The sequence below is a fragment of the Ursus americanus genome, chromosome 21, assembly GCF_024610735.1.
Source record: "Ursus americanus isolate L20-20 chromosome 21, mUrsAme1.1.p, whole genome shotgun sequence".
In the NCBI taxonomy this organism is placed as follows: domain Eukaryota; kingdom Metazoa; phylum Chordata; class Mammalia; order Carnivora; family Ursidae; genus Ursus; species Ursus americanus.
In genome coordinates this window covers 32966553-32993575 of record NC_142147.1, presented here as the reverse complement: position 1 = coordinate 32993575, position 27023 = coordinate 32966553, and the positions used below count along the sequence as shown (strand labels likewise).

The 27023-nt window shown below is 48.8% G+C and overlaps 1 protein-coding gene across 1 annotated transcript in view; it reads left to right on the top strand.

Moving 5' to 3' along the window:
* The window catches only part of CDYL2 (chromodomain Y like 2), a 166139-nt gene extending 139600 nt beyond the window's left edge, over positions 1-26539 (top strand). Inside the window, exons 4-7 of the mRNA XM_045796056.2 lie at positions 6569-6741; positions 12864-13074; positions 17551-17694; positions 20416-26539. Coding sequence (XP_045652012.1) covers positions 6569-6741; positions 12864-13074; positions 17551-17694; positions 20416-20574 — 687 coding nt within the window. The 3' untranslated portion in view covers positions 20575-26539. The remainder of the gene's footprint in view (positions 1-6568; positions 6742-12863; positions 13075-17550; positions 17695-20415) is intronic.
* The last annotated feature ends 484 nt before the right edge of the window (positions 26540-27023 follow it).

Sequence of the window (27023 nt, the reverse complement as noted above, 5' to 3'; positions counted from 1 at the left end):
TCTTTTGCCTATTAAAATTGTTTTTAACCGTTGAGTTTTAAGACTTCTCTATCAGACGTATGATTTGAAAATACACTTTCATTCTGTGACTTGTTACTTCCTTGATGGCGTCCTTGGATGTATGATGTTTAAAATTTTGATGAAGTCCATTTTACCTGTCTTTTCCACCTTTCCTTTTTAATGCTTAATCGTGCTTATATTTTAGGTGAACACAACAGGGAGACAATGAATACTTAATGCCGTTTCGTAGACAGCACCATTTACAATCTGGGGTACTGAGGGGGAGCAATGAAGAAATGAGTAATATTTTTATTTTATTTATTTATTTATTTTTAAAGATTTTATTTATTTATTTATTTATTTAACAGAGATAGCCAGCAAGAGAGGCAACACAAGCAGGGGGAGTGGGAGAGGAAGAAGCAGGCTCATAGTGGAGGAGCCTGATGTGGGGCTCGATCCCAGAACGCCGGGATCACGCCCTGAGCCGAAGGCAGGCACTTAACCGCTGTGCCACCCAGGCGCCCCTATTTTTAAAGAGCTTCTTAGTGGTGCAAATGTGGGAAAAGACTCATCCAAGAAGCCCTCTCCAACTAGACCGACCTGCCACAGGGCGACGGAGTGGTAAATGACAAAAACTGTGACCCAGCCAGCTATCAGCGGCTCTTTGTGCTTTGTATCTTCTGCTTATCCCAGGACGTTCCTGATGTAGGATTCTTACGATCCACCGATCCACCTCTTACAGATGAGACAATGAAGGTTTAGAGAACTTAGGCCTAGCGTCCCATCAGCTTCAGGGGGCAGGACCCTTGCCACTCGTGCCCACCATATTGTTTCTCGCACTCAGCCCAGTGCCTGGCCCGTGGAAGACAGCGAAGTCCCCACCTCCCTTTCCCTGTCCTGTGATACCCCGCAATCTGATTCTACAGCAGTAGTGAAGACACAAGGCTTAACCACAGGGGTGTGTTAACCACAGGGACACATTCAGGGAGTGGCCATCTGCCCAGACTGGGCTCAGCAGGGTGGTCTGGCATTACCCAGTGTATCCGGTATGCTCGGGGAGGCCCAGCACGTGGGTGGGAGAGGAGGTGCTGTGTTCTCAAACTCGTAATCACATGTCTGATCATTACGATTTACATTAACTCTAGTTCCGTCAAGGGACTGTGTGTGCGACAGTCAGGAACGATTGCCATAAGGCAAGAGATGTAGCTAAAGCCTTTGCGGTTTGTGGAGCTGCTGGTCACCTGCTGCCCCTCCTCTAAGCATGGTGTTTTGGGGTCTCTCTCTTGTACCTTCAGAAACCATGTCAGGGTTCTCTGCTGCATAGACCTCGGTGGTTTACCCCCAAGGCTGCCCTTCACGTGTTTATACACCTGGAAGCCTCATTATTTTAGGCTCATCGTGAAACATCTGCACAAGACCAACTCTTCTTGGATTTTTTTCTACTTCACTGCTTTTTAAAAGCACGCTTTTAAAAGGCACAGCATTTCCTTCAATAAGTCGAATAAATGTGGAGTCCCCCAATTCATCCTGTCTCTTTGGATAGCTTTATGCGTTAACCCTTGCCTACTCACCATGGAAGATGCGAGGCCTCCAACTGGTGTCAGGTGCACAGGTTCTCAACTCCTGAGATGAGGGTTTGGTGAGTTAGGGGTTCCATTGCTAATTGGTGTCTGTCAGTAACAGAACAGGAGGAAAATGGAAAAAAATATTGATCTGGTGTTTTTAGCCATCTCAACACCCAAAGTGGATTGACTCTATAGGTAAGCTGGCCAACTGGGTAAAGTAGCCTGAAAGAAATATCCCAGTGAAAAGAAGAGGTGTTAGCAGAGGAATATAGATTTTGGAGTCTAGTGGGCTAGGTTCAAATCCTGCCTCCACTAGCTTGCCTTGGGAAGTCACTTGCTTCTTTGAGCTTCCTCATCTATAGAAGTTACAGTATATCTTGCTCGTGGGATTAGAGATAATGTCCGCAAAGAGGCTCGCAGAATGCCTGGCACACAGGAAGTGTCCGGTAAACGTTCCCATCATTGTTAAGATGAAGCAGAGGTGATTCAATGGCCTCCAGCAGACCCAGTCTTACTTATTCATGGAGCAACTGGGACGAGGCCGCCCCGCGTGTCTTAATTGAATTTCTTTTTCTACTTGTATGTGGGACATTGGTTGGATTGGCCTCATGGGCAGAAATTCATACATTATGGGGTGTGTTAACTAGATTCTGAGGCTAGCGGGTATGTTGTAATATTGCTCCTGTCTGGAATATAGCAAAGAACCAGGAAAATGATGAAAATGCGCCTTTAGGAAAGAACCAGCAAAATAGATTGTCCAAAGTGTTGGTGATTAAAAGCCCATCCACTTCCCCATTAGGAGCACTGGGTGTTATACGCAACTAATGAATCATCGAACTTTACATCAAAAACCAGGGATGTACTGTATGGTGACTAACATAATATAATAAAAAAAATATTAAAAAAAAAAAGAAGACCCCAAGCCCTCTCTCAACTCCCGGTTTTCTGCAGTGCTCCCAGCCTCAGTGAACCACACCACCACTGTCCAAGGGAGCACACCAGACATGTGGGAGTCACACCGCACACCCTCTTGATCATACCCACCATATCCAACCACCCCCGAGGCCTATTAACTTTAATCCTTGAATAGCCCACTAATAGGCCTTCTTCTGTTTCCATCAGGACCATATATTCTGTCTGGATTGTTGTAATAACCCGCTAACAAGCATACTCTTTCATCTTTCCTACCCTGTAATCCATTCTCCTCAATGTGGGCATAGTGATCTGCCGGGAATGCAAATCTGATCAAGTCACCCCTTCTACACACACAAACACACACACACGCACACACGTGTGCACACGTACTTTAAACACGTCAGTGATTCTTAGTCGCTCTGATTAAGAATCAAAACCATTCATGTGGCCAGCGAGTCTGGTGTGTTCTGACCTGCCACTTCTGCAAGCCTCCTTGCCTCGTACCACACGTCCCCCTTCTCGTCTCCTGCACTTCAGTCAGCCTGGCTTTCTTTCATGCTCACACCTGCGCCAGGGCCTTTGCATATACCTGTACTTCTGACTGAAACATCCTTGCCTAGTGGCCTTGTACTTCATTCAGGTCTCAGCTCAACCACCATTTCCACGGGATCCTTCCCCACCCCAAAGCTCCCTGGCCAGGTTATATCCCCCTCTCAGGAGCTTTCCCAGCACTATGTGTCCCTCCACTGTTAATGTACATGTATTTGTGTGATAATTTGTTAAATGTCTAGTTCCCCCCATTACGCTGTAAACTTTTTGAGGAGGTAAATACTGTGCCACTCATTCAAATCAACAAACATTTATTAAATTTTCTTATGTGTGAGGTTCTGGACTAGGTGTTACAAGGGTCATACAGATTTTACTCATCTGTTTTAGCTTTTAAGGAATTGTATTATTTATTCCTGAATAACAAATTGCCCTAAACTTAGAATCTTAAAACCATGAACGTTCTTTCACGGTTTCTGTGGGTCAGGAATCCTAATCCATGGCTTCGTTGGATGCTTCTGGCTTGTTTTCTCTCAAAGCCTGTAGTCAAGACTTGTTGCCTGGGGCTGCAACAAGGCTCAGTGGAAGAGGATCCTCTTCCAAGCTCACCCAAGTCACTGCTGGCAGGTTCTCACTGGCCAGAGACATGAGTCCCCTGTCCTATGGCTCCCCTGTCCATATGGGCTCCTCATGACATGGTCTGCTTCCCCAGACTGAGAGCTCCAAGGAGGAGAGAGAGCAAAGAGGACAACCAAGACAAGCTCTGTCTTTTTGGATCCCATCTCCTCTTGGATGGGACATCTTGTCACTCTTGCTGTACGTTGTGGTTAGGTGTGAGTCACGAGGTCTGGTCTACACTCATGGGGAGGGGCTTCCACAAGGGTATGACTCCCGTGGAGGGGATCATTGGCAAGCAGGAGGTAGGGTGAGGCAAGGATGCTCACATTCTACAAGGGAGCTTGTCACAAGCATCGTAGCAGGGACATGTGTGATGTTGGGAGAAGGAAGAGTTTGTATTTAATTAGGGATATTAGGGAAAGCGTTCATGAAGGTGGTCATAGGTGAGATGGGCCCTGGGTGACTGATTTCAGCAAGTAAAGATGAAGTAGAGAGAGGGACTCTGGTCTACTCTCCCTTTCAACCCACTTCTAATGAATTTGGTGATCTGGTTCCAAGCCATGGCAGATCCGAAGGTAGAAGTAGCAGGGGGTCTGTGCTTTCTCTAGTGGATGCTGACAGCTGGAGCAAGTGGCAGCCAGCAAGTGTCTAACAAGGGCAGTAAATCTCAAGAACATATTGAGGGCTTCAAAATGCATAGCAGTCTTGGACCGTTTGTTGCAGAGGCATTACCCGGGAGCCTGTGAGGGCACTGGTCGGTTACAGCCTAGCAAGTCACCATCCAGAGGTAGCTATGTGGGTGCAGCAGACAAGTTTAAGGGAGCAAGGGAGTCATCATTTTAGAATGTTTTACTTGAAACAAACCGGGTACGTTATACCATTTGAGGTCCTTCAAGGAGATAGAACTTCAGCCGTCAGTCCAAATTGGCTTATCGACACGAGAAAGTCAAAGGAATGCCATACTAACTAGATAAAACATTCTTTAAATTAAAAAATATATAGTTTGTACTTTTCTCGCATGAGTGAAACACAAATTTACTTTCCATTTAATTCATAAAGGAGGTGGCTGTTTTGTTTGATTTTGTCTTTACTAATTGACAAGTAAATGTGACCTCAGAGAGAGAGGCCACTGTCTGAGTCGTGTGTGGAATGGCAGCTCACGTCTTTACAGCGCGGTTTTCTTTTATTTGCCTCTCAGAGAAATAGAGTCTGTGGATTGTTCAGAGTGTGTCTATTTCTGGAGGCAGATGGATTAAAGGACCCACAAGATAGTGGCCTCTTTGCTTTTTTGATGTTCAAAATGAATCTGTGGCTGACACCCTGTTAGAATGGAAAGTGCCTCTCCCATCCTCACAGATCACAGGCTAGGAGAGTCTCCATTTGAACTGACATTCAGCCCTATTTTTTTTTCCCCACTAAAATTCACCCAATTATTTAAGTCACCCTACAACATGGAGTGGTAGAAAGAGAAGGGATTTGGGGGTGAGGTTTGTACCGTGGTTCTGCCTCTTGTTGCTGACCTTGGGTAGCTTCATGCCATTTCTCTGAGTCTCCCTTGCTTTACCCACAAGTTTGGGATACCATTCCCTCCTAGATGGGATTTTTTTTGGAGTAAAATACGTGGAAATTACCTGTTACAATCCGTGGCACCTCCAAGTGCTTAATAAATGGGTTCTTTAGAAAGTATAATTTTGAGAACATGGCTCCCATAATATTTTCCCATTGTACCCTATGATTATGCCTATTGAAAAATTAATAATGATCCCTTAAAAGCCTATTCACTTATTGTCTCCCCAGTTGGACTCTCAGCTCCACCCAGGCAAGTGCATGCCTTGTTTTCTCTTACCGTGCCTTTTTTGCAATTACTCACTTATTTTTCCCTCCTTCCCTCACTTCTGTTGGACTGAGTGATTGAGCTTTCTTTATTTTAACCCCTTCCCCATTCATTGTAATCCATGTACTTTTAAGAAGTTGTCCCTAAGTTCTGCACACATAGTGAAGCCTAAACGTCATCCTCACCTCTCCGCCACGCCCAGACCTAGAAGCTTGGCATGCGGTCGTCATTCCTTCTCTCATCTGACGCGCTAATTACCGCCTGGACCCCAGTTCTACCCTTGTGCAAACCCTCAGCCTCAGTTGGTCAATATCAGTCTGATGATTTTATAGTCATTCTTATATTGATTTATCAGCACATTCACCACATTTCTTTGTTGGCTGTTATTCCTTGCATGTCTGTTTTTCTTTCTGAATATAGTTTCCTTCTTTCTGAAGTGCATCCTTTTTAAATTCTCTCAGTGAGGGTCTAAGAGTGGTAAATGTTCTTTTGCTGAAAATGCCTGATTTTTACCCTTGCTTTTGGATGATAGTTTAGCTGGATACAGAATCTGTGTCTGATGGTTGTCTTCCTTGGCACCTTGAAAATTTTGGGAGCTGTGATGCCAAAGCGCACTTCCCACGTGCTACCCGTGAGCCATGCAAAAGTCTTAGTTGAATTAAGGATGAGCAAGAGTATAACTAAACCTGGCCTTCTAGAGAAGGCTAACATAACTTACCTGGGCTGTGCACAGCAATTTTTTTCTCACACCTTGAAAAGGGCTAAACATGCAAATGCTGGAAGAAGATTTACAGAGATTTCCCAGGGATTACATGGCTCTAAGCCAGGCTTCCAAGTCTGAGGCCAGTGACCCCACTGCCACCTTCTCAGCACTCTGCCTGCTTGGGGGTTGCTGCAGGGCAGCTCTGGTTTTGGTGTTTCTTTGCTTAGTCTGGATGTGGCTTGTATTCAGCAGAGTCTTCCTGCACAGGAAGAGAAGATGCACTCAACTCTGCCCTCAAGGGTGAGGCCTCTGGCGGGCTCAAGGTCTGGAAGCCCCTGGCGTATAGGTAGACACTTACCATCCCCAAAAATCCGTCTCTGCCCGCAGATTATGAAGGAGGTCCGGCGAGCGCTGTGCAACGCGGCCACAGATGACAGCAAACTGCTGCTTCTCAGTGCAGTGGGCAGCGTGTTCTGCAGCGGCCTAGATTACTCCTACCTAATTGGCCGGTTGTCCAGTGACCGGAGAAAGGAGAGTACCCGGATTGCAGAAGCCATCAGGTGAGCTCTGCTCGTGTTTGGACACTTTGGGAACTGCCTCCTTCTTCAGATGTAGCACATAAAAATACAGCCTGCTCAGTTAAATTTGTATTTCACACAACAAAGAATTTTTATAATAAGTATATCCCATGCAATATTTGGGATATACTTATACTAAAAAATCATTTGTTGTATATCTGAAATTGGGATTTTAATTGGGCATCCTGTATTTTTGTGCCAAAATTAAGGGTGTCTTTGTTCTCTAGGTTAGATCCCACTTTATTCTTTTGATCAAAAAGAAATTTTCTTTCTTTATATTAAGCCCAGCGTCTGGTAATACCCATGTGTTATCTATGCTACTCCCTCCCTCTGCCTGATGGTGAAATCATTGATTTTTCTGGGTGTTCCTGTGTCCTGAAGCTGATATGGCTCAGCCCTGGGGAGAGGATGGAGGGGTACCCTGGGCACAGGGACCCCTGTGCATTTGCAGACCCAGTGGCATGGGGAGTGCTTCCCCCACTCATGTTGCCTTTGGGACAAAAGTTGGGATCCTGGGGCTGACATCTGATCCCAACAATCTGTATCTCTTTAAGGACCCTGGAGGGTAGTTATTTCCCCATTACTTCTAGATTTATCAAGAGCAAGTGTGTGTTATTTCCAGCAACGCTGTCACTCAGCCTGCACCCTGCGAAGGGGTAAGGCTTGCTGCTGCACCTTGCTCCAAGCTCCAGCAAGAGTCACAGTATGGTAATGCCACCTGGTCTCTTGGAAAGAACACTTCTCCATGTGGTGTCATGGAGCCTCGGACCTCATGTGAGGGATTTTCTGGGGCCTCCAGTCTCACTGTGCCTGGCAGCATTACATGGCTGCTGATTGTCATGTGGCTGTGGGAGCCTTCCACTGGATGCTGTCTCCAAGAGATGACATGGGGATGCTGTCACAGGTGGAGTTCCAAGTCCCCTCTTCAGGGTGAAGCATCCAGTGGAGAATGCTCCAAAACACATGTGTGCTTCCTGTTGCAGAATTCTTGCCCCAAGAGACACACAAAGACCAAATGCTGTTACTAGAAAAGGCATTGTGGTTGCCCGCTGCTCCCAAGCTTCCCGGCTACAGACAGCGCTGGCCATGTCCGCCGCCGTTATTCTCTGCTCAGGCTCAGCTGTGCCTTTTAGCAGCTGCCTCGTCACTTGGCAAGGGGAGCCATGGGGTCCCCAGTAAGCTTCCTTCATTTGTGAGACCTTCAGAGATGGGGCACCCATCTCTGGGGCCTGAGGAAAGCCTTGGCCATAGCCATCATGTGGTTTACGAATTTCAGCAGAGGCCTTAGCTGGATTTCCAGAAGTCCCAAATTTGAGGAGATACTGAATGCCTTAGCTAACGTCTTGAGAAACTCGGTCAGTGGGATTTAAGACATCTGCCATCTCATCAGGAAGGTGCGTTTCTCTTAGGCAGAGTAGAGAGGGTGGTGGCAGAGGGAACTCTTCCCAGTGCTCAAAGGGAGTGGAAGTTCCTAATTCGTGAGCCTGCAGCGACACCAGGAGAGGGAATGGGGGATGCCCCCCAAACCAGTGGTTCTCAGCCCCAACAGCACAGAGAATCCACAGGGAGTTTTTCTAAAACCCAGCTGCTTCACAACCCCAAAAGATTCCGAGTCAGTGAGCGGGGGGTGTGGCCAGCTCATTTTTGGCTTTGAAGTTCCCTCAGTAGTTCCACTGTGCTGGAAGGAACGAGGGCGGGTGAGCAGCTTCATGGGGATGGGTGGGGGTGCATACGGTATGGCCCCGTAGCCAGGAGTGCCCTCGGGGTCAGAAACTGCATCGTGCGCATCATCACCAAATCCTAGGGGAGGCTCCAGCTCCACCAAATTTGGAGTGCTTCCCCCGGTAGGCACCCTCCAGAGTTTGGGACACAAGGTGTCAGAGAAGCCATTCCCAGAGAATGTTCTGCAGATTTCCACTGAAGCATCATGAGTGAAGGCACTGTCCATACATTACTTTGGGCCACGCTGCAAGTTCTGTCCCTGCTCCTGCAGATTTTCCAGGCATAGGAACATATTTGCAGTCTGAGAAGTCTCTTGTGAAAGAACTTTGTTCAAAGTCTAGCGTGGCTGAAACATTCTTTGGCCACAGAACCTTATAACCTGCAGACAGCCCTTGGAATTCCCTGGGGGACACGCATGCTCCCGGCTGGGCTGACCTCCAGGATCCGGGCACGCTGCTCGGCCACGGCACCCCCAGCACTGCTCCCACCCCATCCTCATCATTTCCTAGAGAAAACACGCACACACGTGCCCCAATATGCCGTGTGCACTCTGCAGATGTTTGTTGAATGAGCTAGCAGATGTGAGAAGAGCTCAGATGATTCATTCAGCACAGGCTTCTGTCCAGGCCCCAAACAAAGCTGTCAGCCCCATCCTGAAAGAGAGGCTGCCCTCACCTGAACTCGTCACAGGTGATGGGATGGTCTGCTGATGAAGATTAATCAGATAACCCATGTGAAAAACTTGGACGGACCCAGCACATAGTTAGTACTTAGGGCAGTGTAAGGAATTACTTTCATTGCTAGTACTGTTGTGCCCAGCCACAAGTTCTAGCTAAGCCTGCTCTGACTGTGGAGTGGGCTTCAAGAGTACCCCTCTGAGGGCCCCGGGAAGACCATCACCATGTGTGCCTGGTGCTCAGAGGTCTCCTAGTGGCTGACTTGGCTCTGAACTTTGGCAGTGGGAGAGCTGCACCCTGGCGCTCCGGTTAAAGGGAATAGATAGCCAGGTCACACAGGAAATGCCAGTGGCTCCAGGTGGAATCCAGACATCCCTGTGTGTGAATCATTGCTTCAGAGTTTCCTTTGGGCCTGGAGGGTGGATCACCAACCCCTGAGAATGGAGTGAGAGCAGCATCCGCCCTGCCCAGCAGGGGCACTGACTGTAGTACTGTAAGCATTCACGGCTGAGGGCTCCTGCATGCCAGGCACTGTCTCCTTTAATTCCCATACGGCCCTACAGTGACAAACCATTGGCTTTGCCATTTGACAGGGACGAAAATGGGATTCCGGAGAGTGAGTAACTTGTCCAAGATCTCACTACTAGTTAGGGACAGAGGAGACTTGACCCCAAAGTCCTTGCTCCTTCTGCCACATCGGAGCAGCCCAACACTGAGGCAGGCAGAGAGCACAGGGCTCAGGCTGAGTGGAGGAAGCTGCGGGGGCTGGAGTGAGCGTGACTGATGGACTTTGATGCCAAAGAAGATGGCAAGCCATCTCCCCCACACCGTCCCGCCACCCGGGTCAGGATCAGACATCCGAGCGGCAGCATCTGTAATGCATATCCTGTTTGCTGTCGGGCTTCTGTGTCCACTGGGCCCTTGTGATAGAGACCTTCTGCTTGAGCGAGAGGAAGAGGATGGGGAGAATGGTCTGTGCAGTGCATTTTCATATCCAGGACATGAGCCCACGAGACAGCTTGGGCCGAAACAGGATGGCGTGGGGGTGCAGGGGCAGAGCTGGGCACACTCGGTCCCCTTAGCCCTCCTCCGACATGTGATCCCTCCGCACTGGGCTCTGGTGGGAGACCACAGAGGGAAGGCTCTGGGCTCTGGGATGGTATGCTCCCATAAGGTTGTGAGGGCTGAGGTGAATTCTTGAAGGGCTGCCATGTGGAGATTGGAGCAGGGAGGGGGTGTCAGAGAGACCCTCACGGGGTGCACAGTGGGGAGGCGTCTTGGTAGGAAGGACCGTCTTCACTGAAAGTGTTCCACAATGGCTGGAGGGTGGTGTGTGCTCACAACGCTGGGGAGGGAATCCTGCACTGAGAGGAAGATTTGGCCTGACGACTCCTGAAGTCCTTTCCAACTCAGAGATTCAAGGTCCTGCAATTGTATGAAGGGGTTAAGATATGGAATGTTGGCCCCAAATCACCCAGACCCTGTGGTTCCAAGGTCCCTGCCAAGAAGCCCCACATATGGTGCAGACTCCAAATTGCATTTGGTAAAAAGCACATGTTAAGGCCAGTGACCGAGGCCATGAAGTTAGGAAGTCAGTCCCGGAAATGGACCACTAAGAAACCAGGACTCAGAGGGTCGTGGTGCCAGAGTGCAGCAGTGTCCTTTCGGGGGTCAGCAGCGATGGGGTCAGCAGTGATGGGCCCGGCCGTGGCTGAGAGAGCTCTGCCTTCTACTCACAAACCACCCACAGGAGTCAGGAGACGGGATGCCTCAAGCCTGGGGAAGGGTGCGTACTTACATGACAACGTACAGGGCGTGAGATCCCCCCCAGGCTTCTCACCGTGGAATCCGATGCCAGCGTATCAGCGTGATGCCCACATGCTTTGGTAAGGATTGCAGGGGAATGGTAGCAGCTGAGAAGGGATAAATCAGCTGGACGTTTGTATTCATGAAGTACTAGCTGCTGCAACGAATGAACCCCCAAAACGTGTAATGGCTCAGTTGGGATAGAAATTTACTTCTTATATTTGGGAACCTAAAATGGATGCTACTGATCAGCCCATGGCGGTCCTCCAAGTGTGACTCAAGAACGCAGACTCCGTCCGTCCTGTGGCTCAGCGCAGGCCCTCCAAGACGGCTGTGCCCGTCAAGATGAAAGGGTTTGCAGCACGGTGGGGGGTTTCTGCACTCAGGCCTGGAAGTGGGCACGGGTTTCCACTCACATTCCATCGGCCAGCGTTTGGTTACTTGGCCACAGCCAACGGTGAGGTGAGGGAGGTGGGGAAGTGCTCCAGCAGCAGACTCAGGAAGAGGAGGGAAGGGAAAGCGGGTCTGGCGAGCGGCGAGCGCATCCCGGCTGCACATCTGCAGTCTTCACTCCTCCTGGAAGACTCTTTATCTATTTGGCAGTTACTTACTCAGGGTGAACTCCAGTAGGTATGGGCACCACGCCATGCATGAGGCAGACCGCGGGTTTCTGCAAGGAGCCGAAGAGAGAGGAAAATCCAAAAGCAAGTAGGCAAGCAAATAATTAGGATAATTGCAAATTGTGATACTGGTGTTTTCCAAGAACTCTCAGAAGGCCCAGGCAGGCCATGTACTGTGAGCAGGCTTGAAGGAGACAAGAAATGAGCCTGGGGAAGTAAGCAGAAGCAGACCAAGGTCACGGTCAGGAGTATGGATTTTATTCTTGTGAGTTCTTGGTAGTTTCCAGTCTTCCACCTGAGAATAACGAAGGATGCAGGTTTTACTAGATGTCTTGGATCTTTTCTCCATGTCCAGATGAGTATTAACATTTATGGATCTTACAGAGCAGCTGTGGAAGAGGCAAAGAGTATTCTAGGGCAAAGAAAGTAGAGTTGGCTCTGCTGAATATGTACAGATCCACGTTGGAACTTTGCTCGATGAGGAAGGGGAGGGGAATAAAATGTATACTAATCCCAGAGCCATGATCCCAGATGCCTCATGCCTCCAGGGAGCTCAGTGTCCTTCCCCAGTTTTGGTTGAAGCCACCACAATATGCAGATCCTTGTCAGCATTCTAGAACCACCCTTGATGAATCTGGCATCCCTGTGGGTGATTCAGAATCAAACAATCTTAGGATTAAAAGAAAGGTTAAACATCACCTGTGCCCACCATCTGAAGCTTGAATTCCCTCTATAACATCACCTAAAGTGGTCATCCAGCCAAAATTGGAATACATCCAATAATGAGGAGTTCATACCTCCCAACGCCAGCCATTCCACCTTCGGCCAGTGCTGTTAGAACATTCTCTCCTTGCGTTCAAATATGCCTCCTTGTAATGCCCTCGTTTTTGTTTTCTTTCTGGTTCTGAACCTTGATGTTCAGGTTGTCTTCCTTAGGATGGTTACAATTTGTCAATATCCAGGGAATGGTAACTGGTTCAGGGCTGGGACCATGGCCATGACCCAGGACCATCTGGGCAAAGTGGGACATGTGGTCACCCCACGAATTTCTTTCTGAAAATGTGCCACCGACCACTGAATGTGCTGTGCTTGTGACTGCAGCTCAGTGGCTCAGTGTTCAGGAGAATGAGACGCTTGCCTGGCACCTACCTCCCTCTGACGACCTGAGGGTGCTTCACAGCACCAGGGAAGCTTATTTCAGCCTCCGCAGGTTAAAGGGTGTCGAACAGGTCTTGGCAGCCTGCCCACCTGTTAAAGAGGGTCTTCTTTTTTCTCCCAGGGACTTTGTGAAGGCCTTCATCCAGTTTAAGAAGCCTATTGTGGTCGCGATCAATGGGCCTGCCCTGGGCCTGGGTGCCTCCATCCTGCCCCTCTGCGACATCGTGTGGGCCAGCGAGAAAGCCTGGTTTCAGACCCCCTATGCCACCATCCGCCTCACGCCCGCTGGCTGCTCCTCATACACCTTCCCCCAGATCCTGGGCGTCGCACTGGTAAGTCCCCGTGTTCCTCGGGCAAGATCCCTCTTTGGGATAAGCGGCTCTGGGTCCCAACAAGACCCCTTCTCTGTCCTGGATTTAGGGTATGGCCCTTCCTATGAATACGGAACCCAGGGGTGCACCCACTCTATAAAATATGCTGAGTGTCTCTGCCTCGTCTGCCTCCCCAGAGGAGCGGGAATGAGCTCAGGCTCATCTTGGAGCCTTCAGCCACTGGTGCCTGATGCCAGCGGCAGGTGAGGCCCAGGGTCGAGAGGACGATGGGGACATTCGCTTATCAAACATGTACTTTGTTCACCTAAGTTAATTCAGTTAGTTCACTTAATTAAGCACTTAACTAGTTAAAGCACATAGTAGTTTAAGCTAACTAAACTAAGTTCATTTCGCTTACCTACGCACTTTGCTTACATTATCTCATTCTTCACAACAACCTGATAAGAGCATGTATTAGAGTGGGCTGTGTGCTGTAACAAACAATCCTGCAATCCTAGGGTCCAAACCGCAAACATTTCTTTCTCATTCCTGCCACAGTAAAATGTAGATGAAGTAGCTGTCCACACTGACTGGGGGCCCAGGCGCTTCCGTCTAGTAGACCTACCTTTGCTTCTGGCCAGTGGACATGTGGAGAGAGCCTGGAGGTTTTCATGGGCCAGGCCTGCAAGGGGCATCTTCACCTCTCCTCACATTTCACTGGCCAGGATTCAGTGGTGTAGCCACACCCACTTGCAAGGGAGGCTGGGAAATGTAGTCTTGCCACGTGTTCCAAAAGCAGGAAGGGATTTGGTAATCACAGACAGTGCCCCCTGGAGAACCTGTGTTATGGTCTCCATCACACAGATGGCAAGCTAAACTGGAGAAGTTAAGGAACAGCCATGTCACGTGTTGGTAAGCCGTCAGTGGTGTGTGAGCAAGTGATGGAGTACTTGGGGGCCACAGTCAGATTCTGTACCAGCAGAGGCAGGTGTGGTCAGGGGCCACTTAGAAAGCACAGCAGTGCTTGAGAGCCGTTAACTCAGGACATCCTCCTACAACCCGGTAAGGTAGGACAGTTGTTATCCCCACCTGACAGATTGGAGACTGAGGCTCAGAGAGGGTGAGTTGTCCAGGGTCACACAGTGGGAGTGGCAGTCGTGGGATCAGATCACAGATTATCAGGTTTCAGAGTCTGTGCTCTTAACCAGTAGGTCATAAAATAGGACCCACACCCGAGGAATGAGTCTGCAATTGGGGGCTCTCTGAAAGACAGTATTGTCTGAAATCAATTTGCATCCCTTTGTAACAGCTTGTCCCTCTGAGAAGGGGAGTAAGCAGATCTCGTGCCTCTTTCAGACCAGTTCTAGAAAGTCCCAGCACCCACATGTGTGGATGTAGGCGCTCTAATATTGAAGAAACCTGCCACATTCCATTGCAAGGGACACCTGTGACCTCCTGTGTTGAACCCAGTGGGCCCGTGGTCAGCTCTAACATTGTTTGCTCGCTCTGCTGTGGCAGATGCTCCTGGAAACTCTTTCCACCACCCTCGTCATTCCAGACTTCTCCGTGGCCCTCTAATAATTTATCTTCTGGTTTGAGTTTGAGCTCTCTGGCAAAGCTCAGTGTTTTAATGACCCAGCCCTTCTTGTCCTGTTTCCTGTTTGGTCTCTGGCCTTGATGTTCACATCCCCCAACTCCAAAAGGTAACTCCCAGGTGACCCTGAAGGCCTGTGGGCTCAGCACACTCACCACCTGCTTTCCTGACACAGCAGACTGAATTCAGTACCTCTTCCACCCTTAGGATTCCTGAGATTCTCCCTCACCGCACCCCGGGCTGAGGTCCGTGGCTGAAACCCTCAGGTGCCAGCCGCACCCGGGATGAGTGGGTCCTCACTAAAGTGTTGCTGGTACTGAGATTCTGCATGGGGATGACGCTCTCTGCTGTCTCTTTGTGATTCCTATTCTGAAAAATATGTCCCCTGTGATGCATTATACACTAAAACCAAATGGGCACTCTGATGACCAAGGACTGAGTGGGTTGGCCCAGCAAGAGTCTCTAAGCTTGCACTGATCACCTCCTATGTGCCGGCCACTTTACTGGTCACTTTCCACGAGATGGCCTCATTCACTCTTCTGAGCACCTGCAAAAGTAGGTCCTATTGCTCTCCGTTTTACAGATAAACTGAGGCATGGAGAGTTGAGGTGAAATTCTGGCAGGTGTTGCTCCTTTGAGCCCACAAACCTAAGTGAGCTTCCAGAAGGCCCCAGGCATTGCCTTACCTGCCTAGGAGTACAAGGATGAGTAACATGGAGGCTCCATCCTTGATAATGCCGTCTGTGGGCGCTGACGCATGGCTGGCATGGCATTTCCCTGCTCTTTTGTTATCTCATTGGATCCTCACAGGTGCTAACTGGTACCCACTTTAGAGATGAATAAACAGACTCAGAGAAGTAAAGAGATTTGCATAGGGTCCCAGGGCAAAGCAGAAGGCAGAACAAGGGTGTCTGATCCTGAAGTCTGTGTTTTCGTCTGTTCTGATCCTATAAACCTTGGCCTTCCCACCTGGGGAGGGGGTAACTATGCCAGTGGCCCTACTGCTGGACTGTGGGAAGGTTCAGGGGTCGTTATAGAAAGCTCCCGGCAGGGGCACCTCCCTAGTGAGTCTGGAAGGATGAGAACCTGCATTCTACCCCTTCTGTGTGGGCTTGTCACTCTTTGATGGTGGCATGAAACAGGAAGAGAAAATACAAGATCAGTGGAGACCACCAGCAGCCCCACACCCACTGGCACCTCCTCGTCTATGCAGCAGGGCCAGCAGGTGGGATCAGGGAGGCCATTCAGATTCAGGGACTTGTGGCTGGGTCTGCTTGAGGCCGTTCACAGTCTCACCAGTGGCAGAAGAATGAGGCAGGCAGGGAGCCCAGGAAGCAAACACTTTCCCTTTTGATCTCGGCCACCATGCTCTGCCCAAAGTCAGTGCCACTTCCATTCCTCCCTGTCCTTTGTGGTTGCAAAAATGTGAACATTGTACAGTCTTATCTCTTTCTGTCTCTCTTTTATTTCAATCATTTCTGAAACTCCAAGAATGTTGCTGACTGAGACATGTTCTTCCCGACCGTGTCCTGTTGGGCTCCTTCTCTAGCGTTCCTTCCTTTCATTTCTCCTTCCCGAGACAGAGGTGTTTCTAAATAAGTATAAGGACAGAGATTTGTCTTCAAACCTCTAACCAAGTGCATGCTGTAGGCTCATTACCAACCTGATAAATTTCTCTACTCTGGCATGAAAGATTGGCCCTTGGGTCATCATGACCCATCAGTGACAACCAGAACAAAGGGGAAAACATGCGCAGAGATCCAGCAGCCAAGAGAGCCTGGCGTTTCCACATCGATCCAAGAACGGCTCAGCATATAGGGGCAGGCAGATGGATGGCAGGTCAGGGAAGGGATTGTCTGCTGCGTGAAGGTGGTGGGGATTTATCCTGAAAGAGATAGGGACCCCATCACATGGTGGTGACCATTACACCCTAATTATCAGCGGGAGAGTCACTTGGTAAGTTTTAGTGGTGAAACACTGCACTGTCTGTGCCTAGGACCTTATCCATCAGGTGCCTCCCAGGATGTTTATGACAGCTGTGAAGTGCAAAGCAAAAGGAAATTCTTTGGGGAGTAGGGTGTGGAGGGAACCACAGAAGGTGGGGAGGGAGGTGGTCAGGTGGGGAGGATGCTTTTCACCCTTCGCAACTGGGCAGAGGTATGTACAGCCCTGGGCCAGCAGGAGACATGCGCCTGTCTGCGTTGGTACGATGGGATTATGTAGGACTTCCTGGCTGCCAGTGATGGAGACACTTTTAACTGGCTTAAAGCAGGAAGAAAAGAATGCAGTGGCTTCCATAATTTGCATATGCAGAAGTGGAGCCTTCTGTGGGGGTGCTGGGATCCAGGAATCCCAGCTCAGTCAGGCCTGTTGTTCTTCATCCCTCCTTTCTTTATGGACCCATCTCTCCAAAGATTGGGGACACAGCAGTGGGTGGCCATGGGCTCCTTGACTTTCTCATGCAACTGGGGAGGGAGAGAGAGTCTCTCCCATCGCCTCTCACCAGGAAACCTCTCGGAGAGCGGGGCACGCACCTGTTCCTCCGTGGACCAGTCATCATGGCTGGGGTGTCAGCACTGGGCTGTACCCCGCCCCAGGTGCGTGCTCACTCCTGTGGGTCTGCTGCCAGATGTGGGGAGGGGTGTCGGGCAGACGAACCCACAGTCAGTACGTGGCTTCCTTTGGGAATTTCAGGAAAAGTGTGGACTCTCTGGTCAGAAAGATGCACACAGATGCAGATGTTTGCACGTCGTTCCCAAAGCTTATCTGACTCCCCCCCGCCCCCCGGCTGAGAGCCGTGCTGTAGAGAACCAGGACAGTGGTACCCGTCAAGCCCAGGCCTCGCTACTAGACATGGGAGGCACCCTGGGCTCTCAGCCTTCCCCTGCCTTTGCTTTTTTCAGGCCAACGAGATGCTGTTCTGTGGGCGGAAGCTCACCGCCCAGGAGGCGTGCAGCCGGGGACTTGTGTCCCAGGTCTTCTGGCCAACCACATTCAGCCAGGAGGTCATGCTGCGGGTCAAGGAGATGGCCTCCTGCAGCGCCGTGGTGAGTTCCCGTGTCTTTGTGTGCTTGTCCTTGTAACAGACCCATTTTACAGATGAGGGTGATGAGGCTGAGAGGGACTCACTGACTTGCCAAAGGTCATGCAGGGTGTCTATGTGTATAAAACCATAAATGCCTTCTCTTGGGGTCGAGAGCTTGCATCCGGGGACAGACAGTCAGCATTCTTAGAGATTCTCCATCATGTGCAGTCTAAAAACCTCACAGAAGAGATTTATACCCTGGGGTAGAGCGCGTTGCCTTAAAAGAAAGTCCTAGACACACACAGAAGCACAAAACATGTGTAGTTTTCAAAGAATATGAGAAACAAAGGCACATAAGGACGAAGGGTGTTAAACCGTCCTGGAGATGAGAGAAGCCAGTACACGCCGTCCTCATGTCTCATTTTACCCACCGAGTGTGTGGCACTCTTAAACGTCGCCATTTGACTCTGAAGACACAATGAAAAATAGACAAATAAATAACACCTCTGCAGAGGAGCCGGATTTTAATTAAGTGTCGATTTTATCTCATAAAAGTCACTCTGAGCACAGTATGGAAATATCCTGTGGAAAGGTGGAGCAAAGGCTGCTCCTGGAGCCACAGGGCCAGTCCAGGAAATGAGAAAGGTGATTTGGGAGAATACGGTTGGGGTGGGGGTGGGCCTTGGAGTGCTTCGGAGTCAGGGAGGTGCTGGGTTAGATTTATGGGGTCAGACCCCTGAGTGTCTCTTCCTTCTCTCTGTCTGTGCGAAACACCCCGCCCCCAACATCCTGGCTGCATGCCTCTCCCCCTCCCCCCTGTCCCAGCTGCCATGCCTCTCCCGATTTGCCTCATTAGTCTTGATTGGGCACCTACTGTGTGTAAACTCTGCTCCCTGGAAGCCTGACAGTGCCAGTGATGGTGATGGACTGGTGACGGTCCTGCATCGTTGGTGAACATGTATTATGGGCCATGCACTCTGCTAATCTCTGATGCGGATTGTCTTTTAATCTTCCTGATAACTGCTGTGACCCACTCATCCCACTTTGCTTGGGGCTGTCCTGGTTTTAGCACTGGAAATCCCATGTCTCAGGAATCCCCATGGTCCTGGGCAAACAGGGATGGTTGATGAGCCTAGGATCAGCTGCACGGAGAAGCACGTAGAAATTCTAAGCAGAGGAAGTGGTGTGAGTGAGGGCACACGAGTGCGAAAACCCCTGTGGAGTTCAGGCAGCGGCTCATGGTGGTGGAAGGAGGTTCAGGGGGTATGTGAGGGCCGTTAAAGTTGAAAAGGAAGGTAGGAGAGAGACCGCAAAGCTCCATCGTGGAATCTGGTCTTTGGGCAGTAGAGGTACTCAGGCGGGCGAACTGTTGAAGAAATGCTACAAGGAAATCTCTCCTGGCAACAGTTGTGAATTCAGGAGCTTTGGGGTGAGTTGCTCGGGAAAGGACTGCTCTGCGACCTAGGAGACGGTGTTCTTCAGGGGAACTCTTGTGAGGCGGGAGGCGGCCTCGGTCTGCGGCCCATTCGCACTCCCCTTAGCCTCCAGCCCAGGCCGAGTAGGAAGATCCCAGCTTCGTTCCAGCCCGCTTGAGCAAGGGAGCCCTTGTCCTGCTTTTTCTGTTTGAAAGCACTGTGGGAGAGTGTGCAGCAAAGCCTTGATGTCTGCAGCGAAGGGTGGAGGCCACGGAAGGATGAAGGACGCTTGGGCGCCTCAGTCCCCCCCAGTCCCTGCGCCAGAGCGAGGCAGCAGCACGGCCCACCCCGGTCAGCCGGCGTCTGCAGGCCGTGTGCGCCCCGCAGCTCAGGCACCTTGACTCTACAGAGCTCAGGTCCTGCATCGTAATGTGGAGATAAAGATACTACCTCTTTATGGAGTTATCGTGAGGACGAAATGAAAGAAAGCAGGGAAAACACTTCTCATACATACTTCTGATAGCATTGCCATTATTACTGTGATCGGTTAGGATTGCTATTACTCATGACTGTGATGATTTTTACTATTACTACCATTATTACTACCATACTCCCAATATCGCTGCTATTGTCGCCGTGTTACTACCATGATACTATAGTATCATCACCGCCACTACCATCCTCACTATGACATTGCTAACATCCCCACTGTTACCGCTACTCTAATACTGTAGCATTATTACTATTGTCATCACTGTTGCTACACATCACTACAATTATTGCAATTATTACTACTCATTACTACAATGATTGCTAGTATTCTTGCTGCTGCTCTTACTCCTAAAGCTAAATAAGAGACGCTCCCGGGTGGGGTGAGTCCTCTGGATACTCTGACAGCCATCCGTTCGTTATCCTCCTCTGTGATGCCAACCATCCTTAAGTTAGGCATCATTGTCACCATTGCACAGATAATCAGAGTGAAGCACTGGAGGTGAAAGTGGGTATTTCCCAAACTTTCTCATGACACCTATAGAAAATGATACTGAGCTTATGTCACCCTTGGGTCCAGGACAGAGCTCTTGCGGTCGGGGGTAACACAGGCCCCACTGCGCCATTCCAGGGACCGAGGGCTCATCGCCTTGGCACGCCTGGAGCCCATTCCTGGCATTGCTGGGGACATGGGCCTGGGAAGTTCTGGACGGCAGGCAGCAGGCAGTCTCCTCTGGCTTTGGACATCGGAAGGTTAACTGGTGCCTCCTAGGCTGAGTACGTTCTTCCGGAGCACAGTCCCTGGTGCCGGCTAACGAGGCTTATGCGTTTCCCTTCAGGTGTTGGAAGAGTCAAAATGCCTCGTGCGGAGCTTCCTGAAGTCTGTGCTTGAAGATGTGAACGAGAAAGAATGCCTCATGCTCAAGCAGCTCTGGAGCTCCTCCAAGGGCCTGGATTCCCTGTTCAGCTACCTGCAGGACAAAATTTATGAAGTCTGAAGAGCCCCAGCCCGCCTGCCCCAGCGCACGAGGGCACCTGACTTCCAGCTTTGCCCTGTGCTTCAGAAATCTGGGCACGGCGTGCGTCGGCTAAGGAGTTTGTCAGGGTGGCTCTCTTGTGTCCATTTCCTCCTGTCCTTTGGTTGATCTGCATTGGTTTGATTTTGTATAACAGATGGGAAACGCAGCATACTCGGCTTCCTCCATGCCCCCCCCACCTCCCCCTCCCCCTCCCCGCCCCTCCACTGGCCAGAGAGCTATCGAGGGCTATATCTTCCCAGGCCTCTGCCAGATACTGTTGTCCTCTCCCCACTCGCTGAAATGCACCATCCCGGTCCAGGAAGGGGGAGACCAGTTTTCCCCATCCTTCTGACTCAGGCTGTGTCTACACAGTGCCTCTGCTTTGGAGACTTGGCTGTGGCTCTCTCTGGTTAAGTGCAGATCCGGTGACAGGGGACGATCAGTCTTAGGGAATTTCCAGACCGCTGAGCAAAACAGTTGTGTAGAGCCAGCCTCAGTCTTCTCTCTGATGCAAATCTGTGTGACTTTTAGGGCTTGGTCTTAAAACCCAATTGAGTGATTTGCAAACCCAGATATTGTATGTTTAGGAATGTTTTGTTAAATATATATTTTTAAAACAATGTAAGTGGAAATTCTGATAATTTATGTGTATTATATGTAAAGCTAGTTTTACAAAAACATGAACTACTAGGAAATTTTTTCTTTAATCAAACTTATTTAATTTATTTATTTTTGTTTATATATTATGGTATCTGTCGTTGACACAGATATTATTTTCATACTGCCCTGGACCAAATCCCATACAAGGTTCATGCCGTTCGGTGCATTCTAGCAATGAACCACGCAGAAATAAAATTCGGAGAGATGTAAATGGAAGGATCCCCGTGGATAAAAGGAATAGCTCTGCACCAGATCCTCTTTATGCAAAATGGTTTTCAGCTGTAATAATTGAATCTCTGTTCTTAGGAGAAATTATGGGAGAGTTTTCTCTTCCCTCTGCTGCCTTGAAGGAGATAAAGGGGCCTCCAGCCTGAATGGTACTGAGGCATACCCAGCCCCTAATTCGTGACGTCAGGAAGAGCTAATGGGCCCTGCCTAGAGATTGCATATTATCTAGAGTGAGCCTTTTGTCTTTGGGGCAAACAACTGAACTTGGATTTCAGAGTCCACTTCTTCCGTGTGGACCGTGTTGTCTGGGTTTGGCCTTCCAGGGGAGGTGGGGGAAGAGCTCCCACTCTGTTGAGCCGTCAGTAGGTCTGAATCATTTCGTGTTTAGAAGCGCAGACGATCTTTTTTCTAGCTGTTTACTTACATCAGGGAGAAATAACCAGGGATGAAGTCTCCTGTCCCAGGGTCCCTGGGCTGCATGGGGACCCCAGCATCTGAATTTAGACCATCATCCCAAAGTCCATGGATCAGCTACAGAGAAGGGGTGGGGGTTGGTTTGGGTTTGGGTTGATGAAGAGAAAGGTAGGCCTCAGGTCTGGAGCAGAGAAAGACGGGCACGTGTTCTGCACAAGGCTTCACCCTTCTGTGGGCCAGTTAGGTTCTCAGAGTGGTGGGATTTGTCCTTGTCCGTCACAACCCCTGAGTATTCTCAGAGGCCTCCTTGCCTCCCTCATCTTCTCTTTCCCTCTGCGGTCACCAGGCTGTCCTGGCCCTTGTTGGAGGCAGTGAGTGGAGCAGGGAGCGCTCGCTGAGCGTGGTGTGGGGAGGGGAGCCCTGCTGAGAACATGGAGGCTGTTGCCTCAGGTTTCGGTCTGCCTTGTGTTTTAGAGCGGGATGAGTGTCCACACTAAGGCTAGAAACATGGTCCTGTAGACAGTGAGTGTGAAGTTCCTCTGGATGTGATCCCAAAGATGGCCTTGGTTCTCTCTATTGAAGGGCCCTCTCCTCAGGACCCTTCCCCACTGGAAGGACTTCTGACGGTAGGGTAAGAATGTGAAACCGTTAGTAGGGTAGAACTCCTGCTGTGCATTTGTAGGTGCTGGGTATAACAGGAGGTGTTTTGAAAGATGGTCTGTGTCTTGGTTGTTTCTATACAGTTGATTCAAGGAGGGTGTTCCACAGATTGGGCAAAAGTAGGTGAGATGCGCTGGCTGCAGGGTGGCTTGCATTGCTGAATTCTTGACTTTATGGATGGTGGTTTTGATAATATGGAAATGAAATCCTGGTCACTTTTAGCAACCTGACGTGGGATGGAAAATGCCAGACCTGTGCATGTGTCCGGGTTTACCCTAAGAACTTTCTCTAGACAGGGTGCTCAGGCTTTCACTTTTTATCTTTGGTTACAGCGCCTTCTCTCCCCCCATAGGATCCCTTCTCCCCTCTCTTTACCCTGCTTTGCCTCCACCCCCACCCTATGTCTGTCCCTTCCCAGAGCCCGGGCATGTCTGTGAGGAGCTGCCTGGTCTTGGCTTGGGGTTGGGAGAACCGCTGTGGGTGGCAAGTGAGGGTACTTCTTCAGTCGAGGAGCCTTGTAGGGAACCCACCCTTTGCATCCTGCGGGCCACGCAGTAGACTTCCCCTCCCCTCTCTGCTCCAGCCCCGGTGATTAGTACCCAGCCTCCTGTGATGGGGCCACTGCAGTTAGCAGTCCCGTTCCAAGAGGACTCTGCAAACGTTGCCAACGTGGAAACCGCACATGGATGCCGATGTACCCACGTGTCCCTTCCTGCTTTTAAATAATGTCTGTGGGCAAAAACCATCACGAATTACCCTCTAAGAACAGAATCGGATAGCTCTGAGAAGGTAGTAGAGAATTGGTTTAAAATGTTATACTTGTTCGGTATAGATTAAACTAGGAAATGTTCTCTCTGAAGCATGATAATATGTTTCTTCCATATGAAGTTTAGTATAAGGATGGAAAAATAATGATCAAAATGGACTCTGATCAATGCAACTGAAGCTCCAAATATCCACATTTAAAAAGCCTCGACTGAATGCTGAATTGCATTTCCCATTAATTGTTGGTTTAAAAGATTTTGTAAACTTTTTTTAATTTGAAATTGAGTCACATTCATGCAATTTTCCGATCTAGTTTCTGTGGAAATTTTTTTAAGAGAAACAAACAGAAACATCTTCAAATCTTCCTAAGTGAATATTTAAAATGCAGAATTGCTTCTCTTCTGTGTTTCTGTATTCAGACACTCAGATCTGTTGTACATATTAGTTTAGACACTCTCACTAATATACACAGTATTTAAGACTCTAAATGAGATTTCTTAAGTATTTTATTTTATTCTCTGTAAATGGTTTTGTATAATCTTTAAAAATCTACACTTTGCCTTTGTAGATATTTAAGGGAAACCATTTGGGGGTTGTCTTGCATGTATATTTTTGTTGTAGATAAGTGTTGCTCAGTTATTTCTGCAAATTTTGGTTGAAATGCTTACAGACTTTAATACAGTATATATTTTCAGAATATAAACTTTTATATTTCTGTGATAAGTTAGGATATGCGTTTTAGGCAATCTTTTCCATTAATATCACTTGTTCTTTCAAAAAATAGCATACTGGTTTGGTGCCAATGGTTTTCTTTTATTTTTTTTTTCATTAGAATCTACTGCTCTTATATTGTTGGGGAGCAGGTTAGTTTTCTTTTTCTCAGAGTAATTGAGTTTGAAGTATAATTTGAAAACGTATTGAATTTGTGGATAAGCCTTACCATTAGGATCAGTCAATTTTCCAACCTTTGCAACATATGTAGTTTAGGACCTCCCCATAAAGTCTCACTGTGTGGCAGTTGATGGAGTCTGTGAACAGAGCCTTAAGCTTGTTGCAAAAAAAAAAAAAAAAAAAAAGAAAGAAAAGAAAAAAGAAAAAAAAAAGAAAAAAGAAAAAAAAAAGGGTAATACGGGTTGTTGTTTCTTCCAAGCAACGTAAGCCATGTTGACGGACTCAACGTAGTCTGTAAGTCATGGCTAACGTGAAGAGTTTGGTTGAGCTGATGGCGGCAGGAACCAGATAGGCAGCTTGGTGATTGTCCTCGGCCATATGAATGGACCAAGGACAGGTTTTCCGGAGAACCCTTCGTACTATTCACATGGTTTAGACATGGTCACAGGGAGGGCTGCTGGTTCATCATTTGTTCTGAACAAACGGCATTTCCTGCTCCTGACCTTGGCGGTTGACCCCAGATCCCTCGTGGGTGACCTGGAACCGTCCAGCCTGGCTGAGGTCAGCACTCCTTGAGAGATGTTAACAAAGTTTACATGTGAGTCTTACTGTGTAGACAATCTGAAGTCGATTTCAGTTACGTATTCAGCATTCCCACGTGTCCTGAGTGTCTTTTCCATGAACTATGTGTGTGAAGCCATACTCAGACCTGAGTTAAGCAGGGCAAAGGCAAACTAGATGAAGAACCTCACGTCAGCTGAGTCCGTCCACCCGGGGCTGTGTTAGTGGAGTCTAAGTCATAGAGCTCATTGGTGGTCCATCCACTGTGTCTGGGATCTAATAAAACCATCTAGAGTTTGGACTTAAATTTTTTTTTTTAATTATGATTCCTTTCGGTTGGCCACGCTTCCCTAGCCACCAACTGATTCTCCTTACTAAGGCTTTAAAGATGACTGGAGACCAGGGCTCTCGTATGGCTAAACGTCAAGTTATTGAGTGCATCTCTCGTAAGCGTTCATAAAGTCTGTCATCAGGGTGGAGATTTCCTTCCCGTGTTTGCAGTGTGTGTGGCAGTCCGAAGAAGGGATGTCAGATCTGAAGCCTCAGCTAGTGTCTCTCCTGGTTGACCATGCCTCATTGGCCCAGCACCTGACCTGATGCTGGAGCTCGCGCATTCAGGGGACTCCAGGAAGTTTGGAGGGTGTAGAGTGTTCCATCTGGTATTAAGTTTGTCCCTGTGCCATTAGTCCCAGCTGGAAGTCATTTGCTGATGTCCACGTTGACAGGATTGTGAAAATATTGCCTTTCATAAAACCAAGGACCAAAGAATTCCATTAATCCAACAAAGCACGTGTTTCATAGACTGTAGGCACATCCAGACAGAGGTGTGCGTGCTTTCTGGCACAGAGAAGCAGCTCACTTCCACCAACCTGGCTGGCACGCAGAGGGATTTATTATCACCTTGAGAAGGCTCTGAAAGAGGAGTTTCTCAGATTGAAACTCACCGTCTCAGGTGGGTGTTTCTGCTGTGCAGTCCCAGCCTTTATCCATATCATAAAAGGTGGAGGCCTGGCATTCTTCCAGCTGATCTGACCAGTGTAGACTGCTCCATCTGAGTAGGAACCTCCAGTGTGAGTTTTTAAAAATGCGTCTACACTGAGCAGCATCCTGCCATTGCTAAATTTCCACCTCCTTTTGTTCTTCATTGACCCATTCCAATTCCTGTTTGGCATGAGAAGGATTTCCCTCCGTTCTCACACCAAGGGATGCTCCATTTTTTCATTCATGATAAGGTCACCAGTCCATTAACTGGTTGAGAAATGATGGATGCTGAAGAAGTGGTATTCTAGTGGTAAGGCTTATTACCAAACTTCTGATAATGAAGCAGGCTACCAAAAACTTACCCAGCCCACCCTAGGAGTGTGTGATTTGATCGTGGGTGTCGCACACACACCAAAATCCAAGGAGACCTTTGAAAATTAGGCTACTTGTTTTATTTTGCCAGGTTATCATGGGAGAGTCTTTAACTAGTTCTGAATATTTGTAAGTATGAGTACTTCATAGAATCATAAAAGCAGGTACAACTGACCCTTTCTCACTGCGTTGTAAATATTTCCCGAGACTGGGTGCAGTCCTGAGGGATAATAATCTTCTGACTTATCAAATGCTGACTGTCTAGAGCAAATTGTACACTCTCTTTGTGAATGGTCCTGTAACGTGTATGAACACATTTCTGGGTGCCTTAGAAGTTGTATTTTTCATGTGTGCTAATATGCAGTATTTATACATTGTGAGAAGCTGCTTTGAATAAAAAGGTTGAAACTTCGTCTGTGTTTGCTTGTGTGCGTGAAACTCACAAACCTGTGGTTTCTGAACAGAGACGCTTCTGGGCCCCCAGAGGGTTTGAAACACCTGATGCATCTAGGTGGTGTCTGGGTTCCTGACTTGAGGCTTCAGTGATTCAGGCTGGTAGCCCCTGGGCAGCAACAGCATGACCCCAGAGGACCATAGATTTGGGAGGGCCCAGGGATTATTTTTCAGAGGGGTTGATATGAGCCTTCATTCCTTCCCTGGTACAGGTGGAAGGTTACTTGCACAGGGCTGCTTCCTCACCAAAGATAAACCCCCACGGAGCTTGACCCTGTACGACCCCAGCTGCCGTGCACAGTAACACAATATTTGTCACTGTGGAATTGTGTAAAATCCTTTCACACACAAGATCTTGTTGCTTCGATCATCACAACATGGCTCTTAGGAGAGGCTGGCTGTGGGGGGCACCTAGCCTCCGAGGCCCGGCTCCGGCGATGTCG